This window comes from Paralichthys olivaceus, chromosome 18, assembly GCF_024713975.1.
Source record: "Paralichthys olivaceus isolate ysfri-2021 chromosome 18, ASM2471397v2, whole genome shotgun sequence".
Classification (NCBI taxonomy): Eukaryota; Metazoa; Chordata; class Actinopteri; order Pleuronectiformes; family Paralichthyidae; genus Paralichthys; species Paralichthys olivaceus.
This window is the reverse complement of record NC_091110.1, coordinates 13805142-13821605: the sequence shown is the minus strand read 5'-3', so window position 1 is coordinate 13821605 and position 16464 is coordinate 13805142. Positions and strand designations below refer to the sequence as shown.

At 41.1% G+C, this 16464-nt stretch overlaps 2 protein-coding genes across 2 annotated transcripts in view; both read right to left on the bottom strand.

Moving 5' to 3' along the window:
• sardh (sarcosine dehydrogenase) overlaps positions 1-2889 on the bottom strand; it is a 32949-nt gene extending 30060 nt beyond the window's left edge. The window contains exons 1-3 of the mRNA XM_069513594.1: positions 2653-2889; positions 728-918; positions 215-351 (exon numbers count right to left, since the gene is read on the bottom strand). Coding sequence (XP_069369695.1) covers positions 215-351; positions 728-912 — 322 coding nt within the window. The 5' untranslated portion in view covers positions 913-918; positions 2653-2889. The remainder of the gene's footprint in view (positions 1-214; positions 352-727; positions 919-2652) is intronic.
• A 1654-nt stretch (positions 2890-4543) lies between these two features.
• On the bottom strand, positions 4544-13673 carry cercam (cerebral endothelial cell adhesion molecule). Its single transcript, XM_020082636.2, has 12 exons — positions 13311-13673; positions 11883-11993; positions 10990-11107; positions 10725-10859; positions 10421-10625; positions 10186-10305; positions 9940-10016; positions 9557-9663; positions 9170-9302; positions 8705-8832; positions 7832-8035; positions 4544-6511 (listed from the first exon to the last, which is right to left on the bottom strand). Exons 1-12 carry the CDS (start codon positions 13511-13513, stop codon positions 6277-6279), a joined length of 1776 nt encoding a protein of 591 aa, XP_019938195.2. The 5' UTR covers positions 13514-13673; the 3' UTR covers positions 4544-6276.
• Positions 13674-16464: the final 2791 nt, after the last annotated feature.

Sequence of the window (16464 nt, the reverse complement as noted above, 5' to 3'; positions counted from 1 at the left end):
TCTAGAGAAAGGGAGGAAAAAACTATTTGACTTTATTGTGAACAAACTAACCCACAGTTCTTTACTCATTTATTTTACTGGACCTTGAACCGTGCCACCATTTCGTTTTACAATAATGAGAGAATCTTTGGATGTATTTCAGCGTGCATGATTTCAGGTACACACACACACTCCTCACACCTTATCCTCCCACTCTGTTCCTGCAGTTTGTTACCTGCAGTGTGCCAGGTGGTGCCCGCGGTCAGTCTGTCTCTCTCCAGCAGGACTACATTGGTCAGTCCCATTTTAGCCAGGTGGTAGATGGTCTGACAGCCCAGGCTGCCTCCTCCGATCACCACCGCGTCCGCTGACCTGAGGCAGGGGACAGAGAAACTACAGGTGAGCGGACACTTTCAAGGTGGGACTAGGACGACACCACTTCAAGCTACTTTCAGTTATTCAGTGGAACAGGCTGATTTCCCTAAATGTATTTTTCACCGAAGTATAATGATTGTGTTTGAATTTATTTTGAATTAAAATCACTACTTGTATTCATAGGTGCCATTATTTCAAAATTATCTTTCTAGCTTCTACAATATTTTCAGTCATCGTGACCATTAGTCCTTCAACAACTGGTCCATAATCAAAACCACATATTGATCCATTCCTTCCTCAACACTATGAGCACAATCCTCCTCCAAATCCTCCTATGGAGCTCTCCCTCTTTCCGTCCATCTGCTGAGCTGACCTGGGCAGAGGTTTAGTGGGTCCAGAGGACGATCCATCCTTCTGTTGGAGCGTCTTCTCGTAGGGGACACTTTTTTCCTGGGTGGGTGTTGAGCTGTAGGACCGAGCACTCGTCCGGCACAGAGGAGAGAGAGGGGGGCGTGCTGCCAACACCAACCGCCGAGCTGCGCTCCCAAGGAAGGCCATGGTCGCCTGTGGACAGTCAGATGTTACAGAGGGACAGAGTGTGACACAGCAGAGAAGTGTTTTACAAAATATTTACAAACGCATTTTTTCTTATATTACATTTCACATTTGTTTACAGGCTGCAGAGACAATGTTACACTTAAATCCAGAGTTCAGGTCACCTTTTCACCAAATGGAGTTGAGCTTTATTTCAAATACAATCTGGTAGAAAGGTTCAAGAAATGTCAGATAATGTGATCAACTCCAGTTCCAGTCAGAAAACACCTGCTCCACGCACTGATCTACAATCCTGCAATGACCCGAAAGACAACAGAGATCAAGGTTCAGCCGCGAGTCGCATAATGCTCGTCAGTTTGCAGAGACATTATCTAACAACAAGTCACGTGTGCCCGACACCGAACACAAACAATATTCTGGTGGCGGCTGGCACTTCAGATCGTCTTATCTCTTTCTGTCCTCAGACATGCAGTGTGTCATCCAGAGATTGTAAAGAATACTGTGTCTAGGACTGCAACTATTTGAATAATTGATTAATCTTTTTTTGATTCCTCAATTATTAATCGGATAAAAAGTCAAAAGCTGCATTTTATCCTGACCTGCAGTTTATTCGTCTTCTTACACAATGTTCTTCATGTGCAACTTTTTTTTGTTTTATGTCTATAACTCCAGTTTTCAGCTACTATTTAATTCTGATTGGTCATAGTTCAAGTTCAACATATCTTTAACTCAATTTAAGATACCTTAAATTAAGTTTTGTCAGATATCATGAACTTGAATCATAAAGAATAATAATTTAACTGAATGACAGATAGATATTTATAATGAGAAACCCCACACGAAAGGCAAACGTAGATTAAACATGTCATTATAGATGCTGACAATCTACATTTTGAATGGATAAAAACAGAAGCAGAGACGAGTCAGACTCAACTAATCAATGACTACAGTAGCTGCCAACTCTTTTTTAATAGATTATAATTGATTGAATGGATTAGATGAAGGTTTACAAACATTTAGTTCAAAATGAGGGTTTAACGGCTCAGTGTGTAGAATGTTGTGATATCTAGTGTTGAAGTTGCATGTTGCAGCTGAACACCCCTCACCTCACCCTCTCCTTCCAAACATGAAAAAGACTTTAATTGTCATAAAAACTCAAAAGGTGTTTACTTTGTTCAGTCTGGACTAATGTAAAAAACATAGCGAGAGAGGACCCCCTCGTTGTAAATGTAAAGTATTTGAATATAAAGGGCCTTGTCTAAAAAACTACAAAGAAAACTACAATTCATACAATTTAGATGAAACAAACAATGAAAACATAATGAGGATTATTCCACATTAAATGTTTGCCAATAGATCCCTTTCACCTGAATCTTACACACTAGACCTTTAACAAAAAGTGAACTACATAGAGCTTCACAGGAAGAGTGGAAACTGCCAGATCAGGTGCAGTGACATCACACACACACCTCCTGCACTGCAAAGTTTTCACAACATGTTCACAACACCTGAAATAAAAAATACCCACAATACAACAAACTAACATGTTCCACCACATGCACTTGAACGCCACACGGCAGTATAACAAACACCAGTGTGAGCAGCTGCAGGAGGCAACGTGGCATTAAACGCAGCATGTGATCTCAGCTCTCACGCGAAACGACAATCTAACACAAACCAGACGTGTCCTCGTGTTGTTAAGTCTGTTTGCATGACAGCTCGGGTTTGGTCTCCACACTTTACCTTCGGTTCCTGCTGACTCACACCGACCCGGCCACACCCGATACAAGGAGGAGGAGAGGCAGACGAACAGTTTGCAGAGAAGGAGTTGCAGGAAAAAATGGCCGAGAGGGAGAGCTTTTTTAAAAAGTGCAGCGTGGGAGATGAAGAAGCTCAGAGATCTGCTGTGGTAGTTCCTGTGTTCACTCCTCCTCCTCCTCCTCCCCACTCACACGCACACTCACGCTGACTGCAGCTGAGACCAGTACACACAGGGATTCCTGCAGAGGGAGGTGCTGGGTAATAATTAGGTCACAGAAGAAGTTGTAAGAAACAAAGCAGGAAGTCAAGTCCTTATAAAACTCCTGCACATTTCAATCCTTCCACTAAATCTCACTGTGCAGAAATTAATACTAATGGTTCAAACATGGGAAATGCATTGAAATCTCAGAGTTCAACACATGTTGGAATTATTTAACTATACATGCACCTTTTATGGATTTAATAATCTAACTGTTGTTTAGAGTTATTTGCTGGTTAGGTCTGAACAGATCCTATATAGGCCCACATATAGAAATCTATATTATACTTGTATTAAATTTCACATTTGTACTATGTAACATAAAGGTAAGGTGAAATGAAGTGTGCGTAATACTCATGAGAGTGAGGACATTTTGGGAAAGTGAGGGCAAAGTATTTCGGACACAAAAACACCCCTTTATCTTTTTGTGGAAGAGATAACATCATTCAAAAAAAATATTTGATTTGCTCCAAACTTTAAAAAGCACAATCTCTATGTACTGTGTGTGTGTGTGTGTGTTGGGGGAAGTGTGGTAGCAGCTGTTAAAACCACTGAAGTCCTCAAGGTCCACAGAGCATGGATCATGGTTGTAGTGTGTGTGTGTGTGTGTGTGTGTGAATATGGTGATCGTGCAGAGGGGGAATAAATGGTGCAAAGAGAAGACCCTCAACATTATGAAACCTTACGCTCGGAGCCATATGCAGTTTCTCGTCTTGCCAAACTGACCTCTTTTAACTCCACTCTAAGCCAGCAGCCAATGAGCTGCTGAGTCTGTGTCCCCTCCTGTGACAGGTTCTGTCCAGTCACTTCAAACAGCCTCAAACTGGACAGGAGCTGAATCTATGGCAACCTTTGAACTCTGTGGCCTGGATTTCATGTGGTTAAGTAACAAGCCTCTCAAGTGTAGTATGATATGTACACATAAACATGCATGTAGTTCTTTAAGCGTGTGTTTCACTCACTCTAATCTTAAAGAAAGTATTCCAGAGAGAAATAAAGTCACATTATCTGCTCAGATGCATGAGCAGACATGCAGCTGTGCTACGCTCAGGGGTAAATGTATGTGCTTACAGTCCGCCTCGTGCATATATCAAATGTTTGTGGAGACGGAAATAAGGATTAGACCAAAGTGAGTCATCATGCACCAATTGCATATGCTTATGTTAATAATGTTCTGACATGAAAATAAAATCTTATGGTAAAATGTGTGGGTCTTAAACACACAGCTCACTCTCGATGTTGCATTTGACTTGAGAAACCATCTGAAAGTTGAAGGAAATATTACATCAAGTTTCACAATAAAGAGCTAAATACAGAGTCTCAAAATATCAAACAAACAGACTGCACAGCTTTAAGCCAAAGTTATTTTGCAACAAGGAAGTTTAGGTCAATGTTTGACATTACTTTAATTTGAAATATGGATCATACAGATAAATAAAGTCAGCAAAATAAATGGCTAAAATAAAATAAAAGTTTTTTATAATAAATTTGGAAATCTGCATGTGTCCAGGAAACATTCCCAGCACATCCTCCTGGTTCTTGCATGAAATACGATATTCCACCCTCTTGTGGCAGACTTTGGTCAGTACAACATGTTGTTTTCAGATGATGAAAGAATGTGCAAAATCTCATTTTTATTAACATTTAAAAAGTAACACTTATCCTCGCATTTTTATAACGTCTAATTACAAATGTATCGCTCAAAAACAGAAAGAAAAGGCCTTTGCTTGAAACGACATTCCACTTTGGTGACATGTTCATCGAGTTAAGCAACTCGTCTGTCGACCACGTCAGAAAGGCTCAATAAATAAAGTAAGACAAATGCAGGAGGAGTAACACGCACACCAACTGACTAACGAACACGTGAAACCAGATCATCGTACATGCAAAAACATGAATGTACCCGGCCCCTGTAATTTAAATCCATGAGGGACATCAGAAGAGTGTCAACACATTCCTGGATTGAAGATGATCCAAGTGATGCTACGACAAGGTTATTATAGGCTGCGTTTCAATATGGCTTCATGAGACATCTGCTACAATACGTGTGGGGTAGTTCTTACTTTCCAAAAAGTAGCAGCACTCAGCAAGAATATAAGAGGTGAAGTTTAACTCCAGATGAACCAAAGCTGCTATCTTACAATGCTGGATATCGGCATCGACATCTTTACACGCTGCACTGATTTAATATTTTGGATTAGTTTGTTTATTTTACCAGACATTAATTTTTCCCATTGACATTTTCAGCTCATTATGCCAAGATTAAAATTACTGTTTCTAGTTTGTTTCGAAATATTACAGATGGAAAGAACACTAATGTTTTCACAAAGTTATTCACTATTTCAATCCTCAAAAAATGATTAAAAATAAATATAGAGTAATGCCTTATATATTGGAAATATACTCTTCTCTCTCTGGTTGGTAAAAGTACAATTATGATGTAGGGTTTTACTTATTAAGAATTGAAAAATACCTTTTTTTTTGCAATCTACATAAATAGAAAAATGTAAATAGAAAAGTGAGAAATGAAGATGGGTGGTAATCCAGGCGTCACACTAGCTCTCAACCATGATGTTCAATTTGTGTGGCAAAATATGAAAATAGAGCAGAAGGGTTATTTCAGTTCCAGGAATGAATTGATATCAAAAATACACATTTTTAAAAAGATTAGATTGTACAATGCAAACATTCAATGTGTTTCACAAACTGAAGCCAAAGGGATAAATTAATCAGGATCAATCTGTCTCTGTTTGCATTCGACTGTCCCAAATATTAGATATGCACAAATGGAGAAATGGGTAAACAGACAGATATAACAAAATAGAAATAATAGCATAGACAGTATCAGACTTTGGTCCAGACTTGCCAGAGGTTGTGAGCAGTGCAGCTTCTGGAGCCTCAGTCTGGGATCAACAGTGAAGCCGTTTTAAAACCACTTCTCCTGTTTTAAAAGCTCTGTAATTTGTATTATGAACATGCATCATCACAAACACACCGGCATACATTCAAGTAAAAATGCTAATCTTAGCCATACAACTGTTTAAACTCTCAGAATATTAAAAATGTCTTCTGAGTAAAGTAAAAAATGGAAAAAGGATGGACTGTTCGAGAAAAATCTGCTGTGCAAGTTAAAGCATCTGATTATAAAAAAATCCTCCTGTGCCATACACTTGCTAACACGCTTTGAAAAATCAAAGTCCAGGTGAAATGACACTGAGCGTGTCGGTGGTGTGACACAGAGCCGACTCAAAATAAAGTCTGGGTGTAGTTCCTCCCTCTCTGCATCTGTCTCTCTGACCCCGTGGCCTCTTCACCTGTACTTTCTCCACAGCTACGTCCGCTCCGCACTAAAGTTCATCCTTGTAGGCAGCTGACAGCATCTCGGGTGGCGAAGCCGCTCCTTTCAGGGTCTTGTGGGAGCCCCTCCAATCTGTGCGTACAGAGTCATCGTCCCACAGCGTGGACGTCTCTGTGTCGCTCACCCAGTCCGGATCTCCGGCGTAGTGGCACGGCTGGACCACGAGGGGGCGTGTACTGAAGGCTTGTAAGTTTCTGTTGGGGAAGTGGGACTTGTAGGCATCACTGCGGAGAGAGGACAGTCGTTAGAGATCACATGGATTTCATTTGAGACTATAAATCCTAATAACAGTTTGTAAAATTGCGTCACAGATTTACTATTTGTGCACTTTTACCTACAATTCACTGTTAATCCCTAATATTATTTTGGACCTCATTTAAAATACATGCATTTGGCTGATTGGTAACTTTGAGCATGAAGGACGTCAGCAGAACCGACCGTGCATTCTTAGCAGACCAGTCAAGCATATTGAATTTGAATCACAGAGGTGAGAGAGGGAGGAAGAGACAGAAAAGAGAGAGGGTTGGTTTGAAGCCAGTTTTCCACACATGATGAAGAATGTCGTCACTGCAAAACACTCCGTTCTGCCGGCCCCACAGCCCTGGGTCCATTTCATCTCTTACAGTCTGCAGCACCTCATATGCGTCTCATTTACTCTGCTCCGTCATCACTGTGGCATGATGGGAAACGACCGAGACTCTCAGAGCGAGCAAGGCCCTGCCAATACACACGCTCAACCAATGACGAATCAGTTCCATGGAGGAGGCGGGGTGTATGATCTATACTGCAGCCAGACACCAGGAGGTGATGAAGCGGGTTTGGCTTCACTTTTGAGGAGCTGTCATGTCGTCCTTCTTTATTTACAGTCTATCATCATAAAAAGTTTTAGACAAATCAAAAGTTTGACCTGATGGTGTTTAAGTTATTGAAATTCACAAAGATGGGGACATGAATGTATGGATCAAGTATTTTTCAGAATCCATCCAGCATGGCTAAACATCCATATATTTTTTATCTTTCAGCACAAGTCTGCCACAAGCACATCTGAATCCCGTCTGTCTGGCAACCACACTGGCTAAAAAAAGTCAACATCCATATGGCCAAGTCAAGACAATCACTCACAGAGAGAGATGCAGCCAAGAAACCTGTACATCATAAAAAGAAAAATGTTCTGAAAGAGATTTATTTTGAAATGTGGTTTCTTTGTCTATCTTGGAAAGTGCTGCATAATAAACTGACAAGAATAGAGATTGTGGCCGTCCTCTCAAAGAAACCACAGACTTCACTATAGCTCTTTAATCTATTCCTCATTAAAAGGTTAAATATATAGCGTGCATACAAGTTTAGGCAGCTATAGGGAACGTTTGCAGGAATTGTTTTTAACTTTATATGTCTGGGGGCAGAGGAGGCGGCTGAGAGACAAGGTTTGCCTGAGAAGAACATGAGTTACTAAAACAAGATAAGAAAGTTAGGAGGTGTGCATGCATCAGTACAAGAAATGAGCAGGTTCCTGCCAGTGGCATCCGTTCTGTTGTCATACATACTTGGGATGCTTGTCATACATGATGGGGAGGAACTCATCCACAGGCAGCATCTTGGAAAGCGGTTCAGCGTTGAGCAGTTTCTGGGCTCCTTGCAGAGAGATGGCATAAGACAGAGTCCAGTACGAGTAGTCGGCGTACACCAGGTTACGAACGTTCTCCACCTCCTTCTCGTTCCCAGGATTCACCTGTTTCCTGCCAAAGTATCTGCAGCAGAAAGACGGAGGGTAAAGAAGAAGATGAAGGAGTGATGCACACACTGAATGTGCTGGCAACTTTTTATTTGCAGCATTTGTTCTGCTCATGTGTCGTGACTATTTTAAGAAAGTTATGGAAACAAAAATACACACAAACAACAATCTGGTGCACTTCCCGCTTCCTGCTGATACTTTGAAAACATTTTCATCATGTCTCAATCCGAGAAACTAAAAAACAAATACATGCCTGAACAAGACTGTTTAAGTCTGTATTAACACACAGTGTGTATTTTTCTGCCACTAAGAATAACAGGAGAGGGAGTTTGTTGTCTCAATCACCATGGCCTTCAATGCACTCAGCTTCTCCCAGTTTGGATCCCTTCAGAGTTTGTCCGAGTTAACAGAGTTAAAACAGCCCAAAAAAGATTTATAGTAAAAGTGTGGCTTAAAACTGGATAAATATAAATACACAACTCAGTTAAATATACTACACAGTTGTTTTTAGACAATATAATGCTGAGAATTTCAAAGTATACCTTTAAATAAGCTATGAGTGATCTGTTTTGCTTCTCTGAACTTGGATTTTTCTTCTGGCTCTCTCACACAACTTTCCTCTGAGGATACTTTATATAAACCTGATGTTATCCGTCTTAGAACAGGGGAGTAAAGGACGCCTTACATGATGTCCCAGTCGAGTTCCACCTGCTGCACCTCCTCCAATAGTCTGAGGACCCGTCGTTTGAAGTTGGCCTGGAAACGGACATCGTCTTCTAAGACGAGCGCTTTATCCATCTGCTCGTCCACCATCTGAGATGAGCGGAGAAAAAAAAACCACATCATGTCCTGTCAGGTTTAATTTTAGGATCCATATTTATTTAGTAATTAGCAAATATACTAAAATAAAATCGCCTATCATCTACTTGGCAAAATCTTAGTATTGGTTCTTGAAATTAAACTAAAAATGTCAAGGATGGCAATGAATGCCATAAAAAATAAAAAAAAATCAATCTGCCCATATAATCTTACTACACCCTATCCCGACAAAAGAATCCAATTATTTGTCCCATTCATTTTATTGTTCACTACACACAGCGGTCGGCCGTGTCCATAAAGACCCCCATGTGTACCGTGTGTGTCCGCTCACCTCCTTCCAGATGAAGTAGTGGCTGAGGAAGCAGCCCACCTCTCCTTTAGTCAGGGTGCGTCCAGAGAACGGGTCGTAGTAGCCCGGTAGCAAGTCAACACCCAGGATCTTAATGTCACTGCTGTTCAGTGCACTGCACACACACACACACACACACACACACACACACACACACACACACACACACACACGCACACGATGTTATATTAATCATGGTGGAAAAGATAAAGGATCCATGAACCTACAGGAAAAACAATATTCCTGTGGTGAATTTCATTTTCTCTCAGTATCTGCTTTGATTTTTCTCTTTTTCTCATGGAAACACTCCAAACACACTTTCCAGTGAAGCCAGTTCAGCGTCGTCACTGTATTTAGTGCTGCACTTACTTTCCATCCACAGCATCCACCACCTTCACATCGATCTCCAGCTCGTTCAGAGAGAACAACATCCGGTCTCTGCGGTCCTGACGGCGCCGCAGGTTTATCAGATATATCTGAGACGAGGACGACAAATGGACATTTAACTCTATAAACTGCAAGTCCACTGTTCTTTTATAAACTCCACTCATCCAGGGACAACTTTTCACTTCCACTTCTATCAGCATCCTCACACTGGATGCAGCTAAAACTCCTCACATGCTCACATCAGTCCATACTAGTGAGTAAAAATATATTTGATCAAAAGGTTTAATTGCAGGATTTTAATTGATAATATTAAGAAAAGAGGAGAACATTGTATTTTTGTAAGTCCAGTTGAAAATATCTTTTACCTCATCAAAACCCATGAGGTCTCTCTGTTTGGGGAACATGTGGACATAGCGAGACTGGCGCATGGGAGGACCGTCAACTATTTGACAAAGAGGGTTCATGAGTTAGAAGACAAGAAAATCAAAATTTAAATAAAGCTAAAGCGACACAAGACAAACACGTGGAAACGAGACAAGGATTACGAATAGTTTCTTGTACATAAGATGGTTTATGAATATAAAAAAGTAGTGAATTCAGTCTGTTCTTACTCATGGACTCAAGGTGGATGTGAACAAAGTTGAGGCGATCATCCTCCAGGGTATGGTGAGGTTTGGCCGGGACGTTCAGATAGCCGTAGCGCTCCTTGTTGCACAGGTACATCTGTATCTCTGGGGATCAACACACACAAAATGAAGAAAAGATGAGACAATTACTGTGTCAAATCCTTGTTTTCCCACTTGGACACATTGAACAGAATGAAAAAACATAAACGAAGCAGCGAACCTTCAGCTCGACAGGAGAAGGCGAACACGATGATGTCGTCGTAGGGCCAGGAGTAGTCCTCGTGAGGAGGGAAGAAAGCCAGGTTCTTCATGCCCTCCTTCCTTAGATCCAGCAGCACAGTGGAGTGGACCATGGGCACCGGGAAGCAGCCCAGTCTGTGACGGTGACGGGTGGGGAAATACTCGGCTGTTCGACGATAGTATCCCTGAATAGGTGCAGTATGATAACTCTGAATGTAAATTAACTCGTGTCCATGCGTCCAACTTTTTCTTAAATTTTTACTTTCCGATTTATTCACACTGACCTGCGGAGTGATGCCGCACCAGTAGTTGGAGTAGGCTCCCTGAGAGTCTAACATGGGAGCGATGACAGACTTGTTTTCTGCGATCATCAGGTTGAGTGTTTCTGGGTTGGTGAGGATATTGTCAGTGTCAACGTACTGACGCAGAGACGCAAAGAGACGGAGGAAACAAAAGAAACAGGAGAGAGATTGTATATAACGGCAGCAAAGGAGGAAACAAATCCAACCATAATGTACCATATGAATTATTAATTATTCTATCAAGTACCAGGATGTAGTCGGCCCAGCGTTTCCGGGCGAAGTTCAGTGCTGCTTGCTTCAGCTTCATCACATACTCGTATCTGCTGTTGGGCCAGTGCTTAGGACCCAGCTCTCCTGCATAGGACCTGAGACACACAGAAACACAATATATGTACCATCTAGAGCTTTCGCAGTCTTATCCACCACTCACAGTGCTTTACAGCACAAATTGTATTCACCTGTTTACACCCGTTTCATATACAGCACTTTTTCCTATCACACAACATTCATACACTGTCGGTCGCAGCACCAAACCATCAAACCACCAACCTGCTGTTTAAAGGACGACTCTCTACCAGCCACAGCCGCCCACACACATATATATAATCATTCTTTTCTGTTGTACTGATTTGTTGTAATTTGTTGGACTAGAGGTTTTCCAGGAGTCCAGACTTTATCATTGACATGCAAACACAAATTATTCCCACTAATGGCCTCCTGGGCTCAGACAGGTGTCCGCACAGGCAGACGCGTCCGGACAAGCAGCAGCGTGCGGCATCATTCCTCATTATGCAAAGACAAAATAGAGCGACCCCACCGAGGCTGATCTACAGAGTGCGAGGCTATCAAAGTGTCAGCTAATAAATTTTCCCCGTGCATGTAGGATAAAAATCCTGAATGAGCGAGAAGGAAGCTTCAAGTACAGCTCTGAGCTGCACCATTAGCAAGGGGCTTAATTTATTTCATTACTATGTGTATGACACTTGAGGGAATCTTTCATTAGAGTCCTGGTGAAATAAAAGAGAGGCACCAAGCTTATTACTTTCTCCTCCTTCATATCAATGCATCTACGCAGATGTCTTTTGCTTGTTGAGCTGCAGGATCAGTATTGTAAGAAAAGTTCAACACATAAATACTCACGTGGGCTGATCCATGGGTCTCCACTCGACATAATGGTAAAACTTCTGTGTGAAGGTGAGCCACTCTTTCAACATGGCTGTGGTGTTGTCAGAGTTGTGATCCGTGGCCGCCCTGAGGACACAGAGAGCAGATGGTTAAAATAAACAAACGTGTGTGAAGTGCTGGTGTAACGGAGGGGATGGGGGCAGAACTTTGACATATATGGAGGATTTTCACCTCATACGACATCAAGAAATATAAAGAGAAATAAACCGGTAGATGATTCAGAGCCATGAAACAATACTGAGATTTTGCCATCATGTTTGTTGCGTGGTATTCTAAGACTAGAATGTCAATTCAAAAATCATTTAGCAGAACGACTCTGTGATAAATAACATTTTGAACATTATATTGTATATTGTATATTGCATTTGTAAGTAAGCAAGTATTTTTCTGGATTATAAAAGATTATTAATCTCTTTTTTAATTCATATTCTTTTAGAAATGTCACTTTATCCTGACTTTAATATTTCAACGTAAATTCAAGTTGTGATATTTTCTCAGATTCCTGCCTCTAGTGGAAATGGATATGAACATATCACCTACAGAACCATTATCACATTTATGAGTAATCATGTTACCACATCATGGATCATTTCAAGTGATGACATCACTTCATGTTTTGACAAATTAAACCTTAATAATAATAACACTATTTATAAAGCACTTCTCATACATAATGCATCTCAGAGCGCTTTTGAAAAATCTATTAAAAATAGATCAAATGAATAAACAAAATCAAGTAAAAGATACGAAACAATAAGACGTGCAGAATAAACATAAAGTAATTAAAGACCAGAAAAGCAAATCCACAAACAATAAAAAGGAAATAACACAAAACAGGATGGAATCAGGATTAAAACAGAGCAGTGGCATAAATCAACTGAGTGGAACAATCTGGTAAAACAAGGCTCTGGATCTAAGGGAAAGCCGGAGAACAAGAGTGTGTAGAGGGGTTTCATGGTCAGATGTGCAGTGGTGGTGTGTTCCATGGTTTGTTTGTTTGTTTGAGGATTTACAAGCAGAGCTGCATTGAAATGAGGGACACTCCGTGACACATCACCTCCAGCCATGTACACAACAGGAGGACAGCTCAGTTTGAGGGGTTCGATCTTGATTTTGAGCTGAAACAACCTCTGCAGAACACGAACCCATGAAACCCACAGAAGGAAATGAATGTGGCAGAGAGAGAGAGGGGGAGAAAGACAGCCTGGACTGAGAGAGGCATAGGGGGGAGAAGAAAGAAAGAAAGAAAGGAGGAGGGGGAGAAGAACGAAGGCTGCTGCATTCACAGACTCATTTAAATGCCGTTGACCTTTTGAACGGCTGCAGCAGAGGGATTAAATAAGCAGGGGAGACCCGAGCAGGGGGACACGGAAGCAAACCCACCACACGGAGATGCGCTCTTTGGGGTAGTTGAGTCTCTCCAGGGCTCCGAGGTAGTAGGGCAGGGAGTGAGCGGTGTTGCGGGCTATGATCGCGATCACCACGGTGGGAGGCTGCACCTTCGACTCCTCCGGATACTTTTCCTCGGAGAAGTAGGAGTCTGCCTGGAGGAGCAGGGCCGCTAACGCCAGCAGGAGCGGGGTCATGGTGGCGGAGGCGCACAGGACTCACACGGCGGCTCCGCACTGGACGCGTCAGCAGCGAAGGTCCCAGGAAGAAGAGGGAGAGAAATCTGGGCTCTCCCCAAAAAAATCTCAACTCCACCTTCTGACTGAGCGAACACACTCGTTTTTCACGAAGTAACACGAAGTCAGCCGAGAGGTTCACTCACAACTTCCGCTTTACGCCCCGAGGCCCCAGAAAAAAGTTTTTAACCCAAAGACGAAACTTTTTCAAACTGTTATGAACCTGTGAGACACTGGAGACATGTCCTGCAGAGGGAGGACGCGTTTACACACTCAACAAACTACACATAAAGATTATTATCATTTTTATTATCATGCTCTCATGGGCCTTCTTTTTTTTTAATGAAAAATGAAAAATACAACGACCAAAAAAATTGCACATAGGTTTTAAAAATAAAAACGATCGAAATAAGATCGATTCAAGATTCAAAAGTCCTTATATCATCATCATTATTATGAATATCATTCTTGGTGGTAGTAGTTATAGTAGTTACTAATGGTAGTGATGGTAGCATCATGATGATTATCATTTGATGATTATTACCATATCTTTTTTTTTCCTAAAAAAAAAATGGCACATTTTAGTTTTTGTCTGAAAATGTACTGAAGATCTTTGCTCCTTATTTAAGATTCAAAGATCTTTATATCATGATTATTATTAGTAGTAGTAGTAGGAGGAGGAGGAGGAGGAGGAGGAGTTGTAGCAGTAGTGATGGTAGGAATGGTGATCATTATTATTATTATTGTAATTATTATTATGTAACATACTATATCATATATATATATAAATATAGTATATAGTATATAGTCAATATTAAATGTTTAGTCCACACATAAATAATTCATATTTAGCTTGAAGTGATTGCGGTTTCATCCACACTAAGAAAATGCACTGTATTTAATGCAATGAAATATAATTTATAAGAAGCATGTTTGATTGCTGGATTAGTTTGATTTGTCTGAGATGGTGAAATGTTGAGTGGGACCACTTCATTTAGTTTTAAATGCATTACAGAGGCTGACCAGCAGAGGGAGGGTTTGATCCAAGAGAGGGCCCAAGAGAACATATGGCTGAGGCCCTGGACCATGATGGTTCAGCCAGTTAATCACAATTACATGGAGAGGACACACACACACACACAACTTTGAATGTGTGAGGGTGAAATCTTACTAGTTACATTGCAGTTTAATATATATAATGCTTTGCTATAGCATGAGCATACAGTAATTATTGAAGTGAATTTAATTTTAAAACAAGACTCTTGTTTGCAATTCAGTTTCTTACACTGTGTTATTAACACTCTTACTTCAGTGAAGTATCTGGGTCTGTGCATTTTGAACTGGGAGATTGGGAATCGTTTGGCATCATCCCTAATTTTCCCAGGGAATAATTCATGGATCTAGATGAAAAAAGTCACATTTAGAGGACTGATATCTATGAGTGTGTGTGTTTTATGCAGCTTGATTGAATTCAAGGAGACTGTTTGGCCTTGGTGCAGGTTTATACAGGCAGCACCATTAAGTAGGAGTTAAAATTAAAGATCAGCTCCACATGTAGCAGGGTCAAAGTTGCTTCCTGTGTGTGTTTGGTGTAGCTCTAAAACAAACCTGTAGTGTAGGCTCACTTATACTGATGGAGCAATGCTAAAAGTCACAATATGTAGAGATGACACCTCTAATGAATAAACAGATGTTTGTCAGTCAACACTGTTCTTTGATTTATTCATGATTTATTAATATTTCCTGCAATGTGCACTTCAGATTTTTTGCTGCAGGGGACCACCTTGAACCTCCTCCATGATCCTCAGAGGCCCCTGGGGCCCAGACCGACAAACACAGTGGTTGACAGATTTGTTTTCTAAAGAAATTAAAGAAAAAAAAGAAAAAAATCTCAATCCATCATTGGTCATACCCAGTTTAAGTCATCATTGACCAGTTTGTAGATGTCGAAAATGTTAAATAACATGCATCGTACCTCTGTATGATCATTCAAATGAAACACGTGTTAACATAATTGGAACCAATCATCTAAATTAGGCTAATTAGCCACAAAATCATTCAACTAACGATCTATATTACAGAAACAATATCAGATCTATCATCATCAGTCACTTCCAGCAGTTCACCCTCACACTGTGCACATATACGCACATCGTTAGGTCTCAGAGGAAATCTTATGTCGAATGCAAAAATTTTAAAAAACATAAATAAAGTAGGAAAAATACATTTTAGTTCGAATGTGCAATCCACTCAGAAGTCAAGTGAAAATTCAACATCGGACGTTGAGGTTGACGACAGGGAAACAAGGAGTGATGGGAGCAGGAGGAAGAAAATGCTGAGGAAATAAGAAAAGAGGAGAAGCAGAGACGGTGGAAAATAATAAACAAAGTGATATATAATGAATTTGGCCTCTTATGGTGGGCCGCTGTGAATAAACTGAGGCAGCCACCACTCACAATAGTGGCCGTGGGTTAAAAGGCTCGTTTGTGTGGACAGGTCAGGCGGTTGAGGGTCAAATCTCTCCTATTCATGACACCCCAAGTGTTTCCACAGTCGCACATAAACACACACTCGGACACACACAGATATATGTATGACAAGGGGCACTTTCCCATGCGTTTGTGGCGGAGGCCGATCTGGGAGAGTTCAACCCCGGGTGCACTAACTTTTCACAGCGAGGTCAAGGGTGGAGATGGCGTTTGTGTGTAGGGGGGTGTGTGAATGAGGGACAGAGGGAGTTCGGAGGAAAGGAGAGAGAAAGAAAAAGGGGAGAGGGGAAGACAAAAGGAAAACCTGTATTGTTTTGAGCAGATTGCACAGGACAGATTGAAAGAGACAAAGTGGATGGATGGCGTACACGACCATCTCAGATGTGTAGTGTGGCTTCATTTGACTTGTTAAATGGTCACTGC

What these genes read in the sequence shown, in the direction of transcription:
- cercam (XM_020082636.2), bottom strand. Translation starts at nt 13,513, where the DNA reads ATGACCCCGCTCCTGCTGGCGTTAGCGGCCCTGCTCCTCCAGGCAGAC. An exon ending in AGACCCATGGATCAGCCCAC is followed by an intron (nt 11,108 to 11,882) that starts GTGAGTATTTAT and finishes TGTGTGTCTCAG; the next exon opens with GTCCTATGCAGGAGAGCTGG. An exon ending in CTTCTCCTGTCGAGCTGAAG is followed by an intron (nt 10,306 to 10,420) that starts GTTCGCTGCTTC and finishes GTTGATCCCCAG; the next exon opens with AGATACAGATGTACCTGTGC.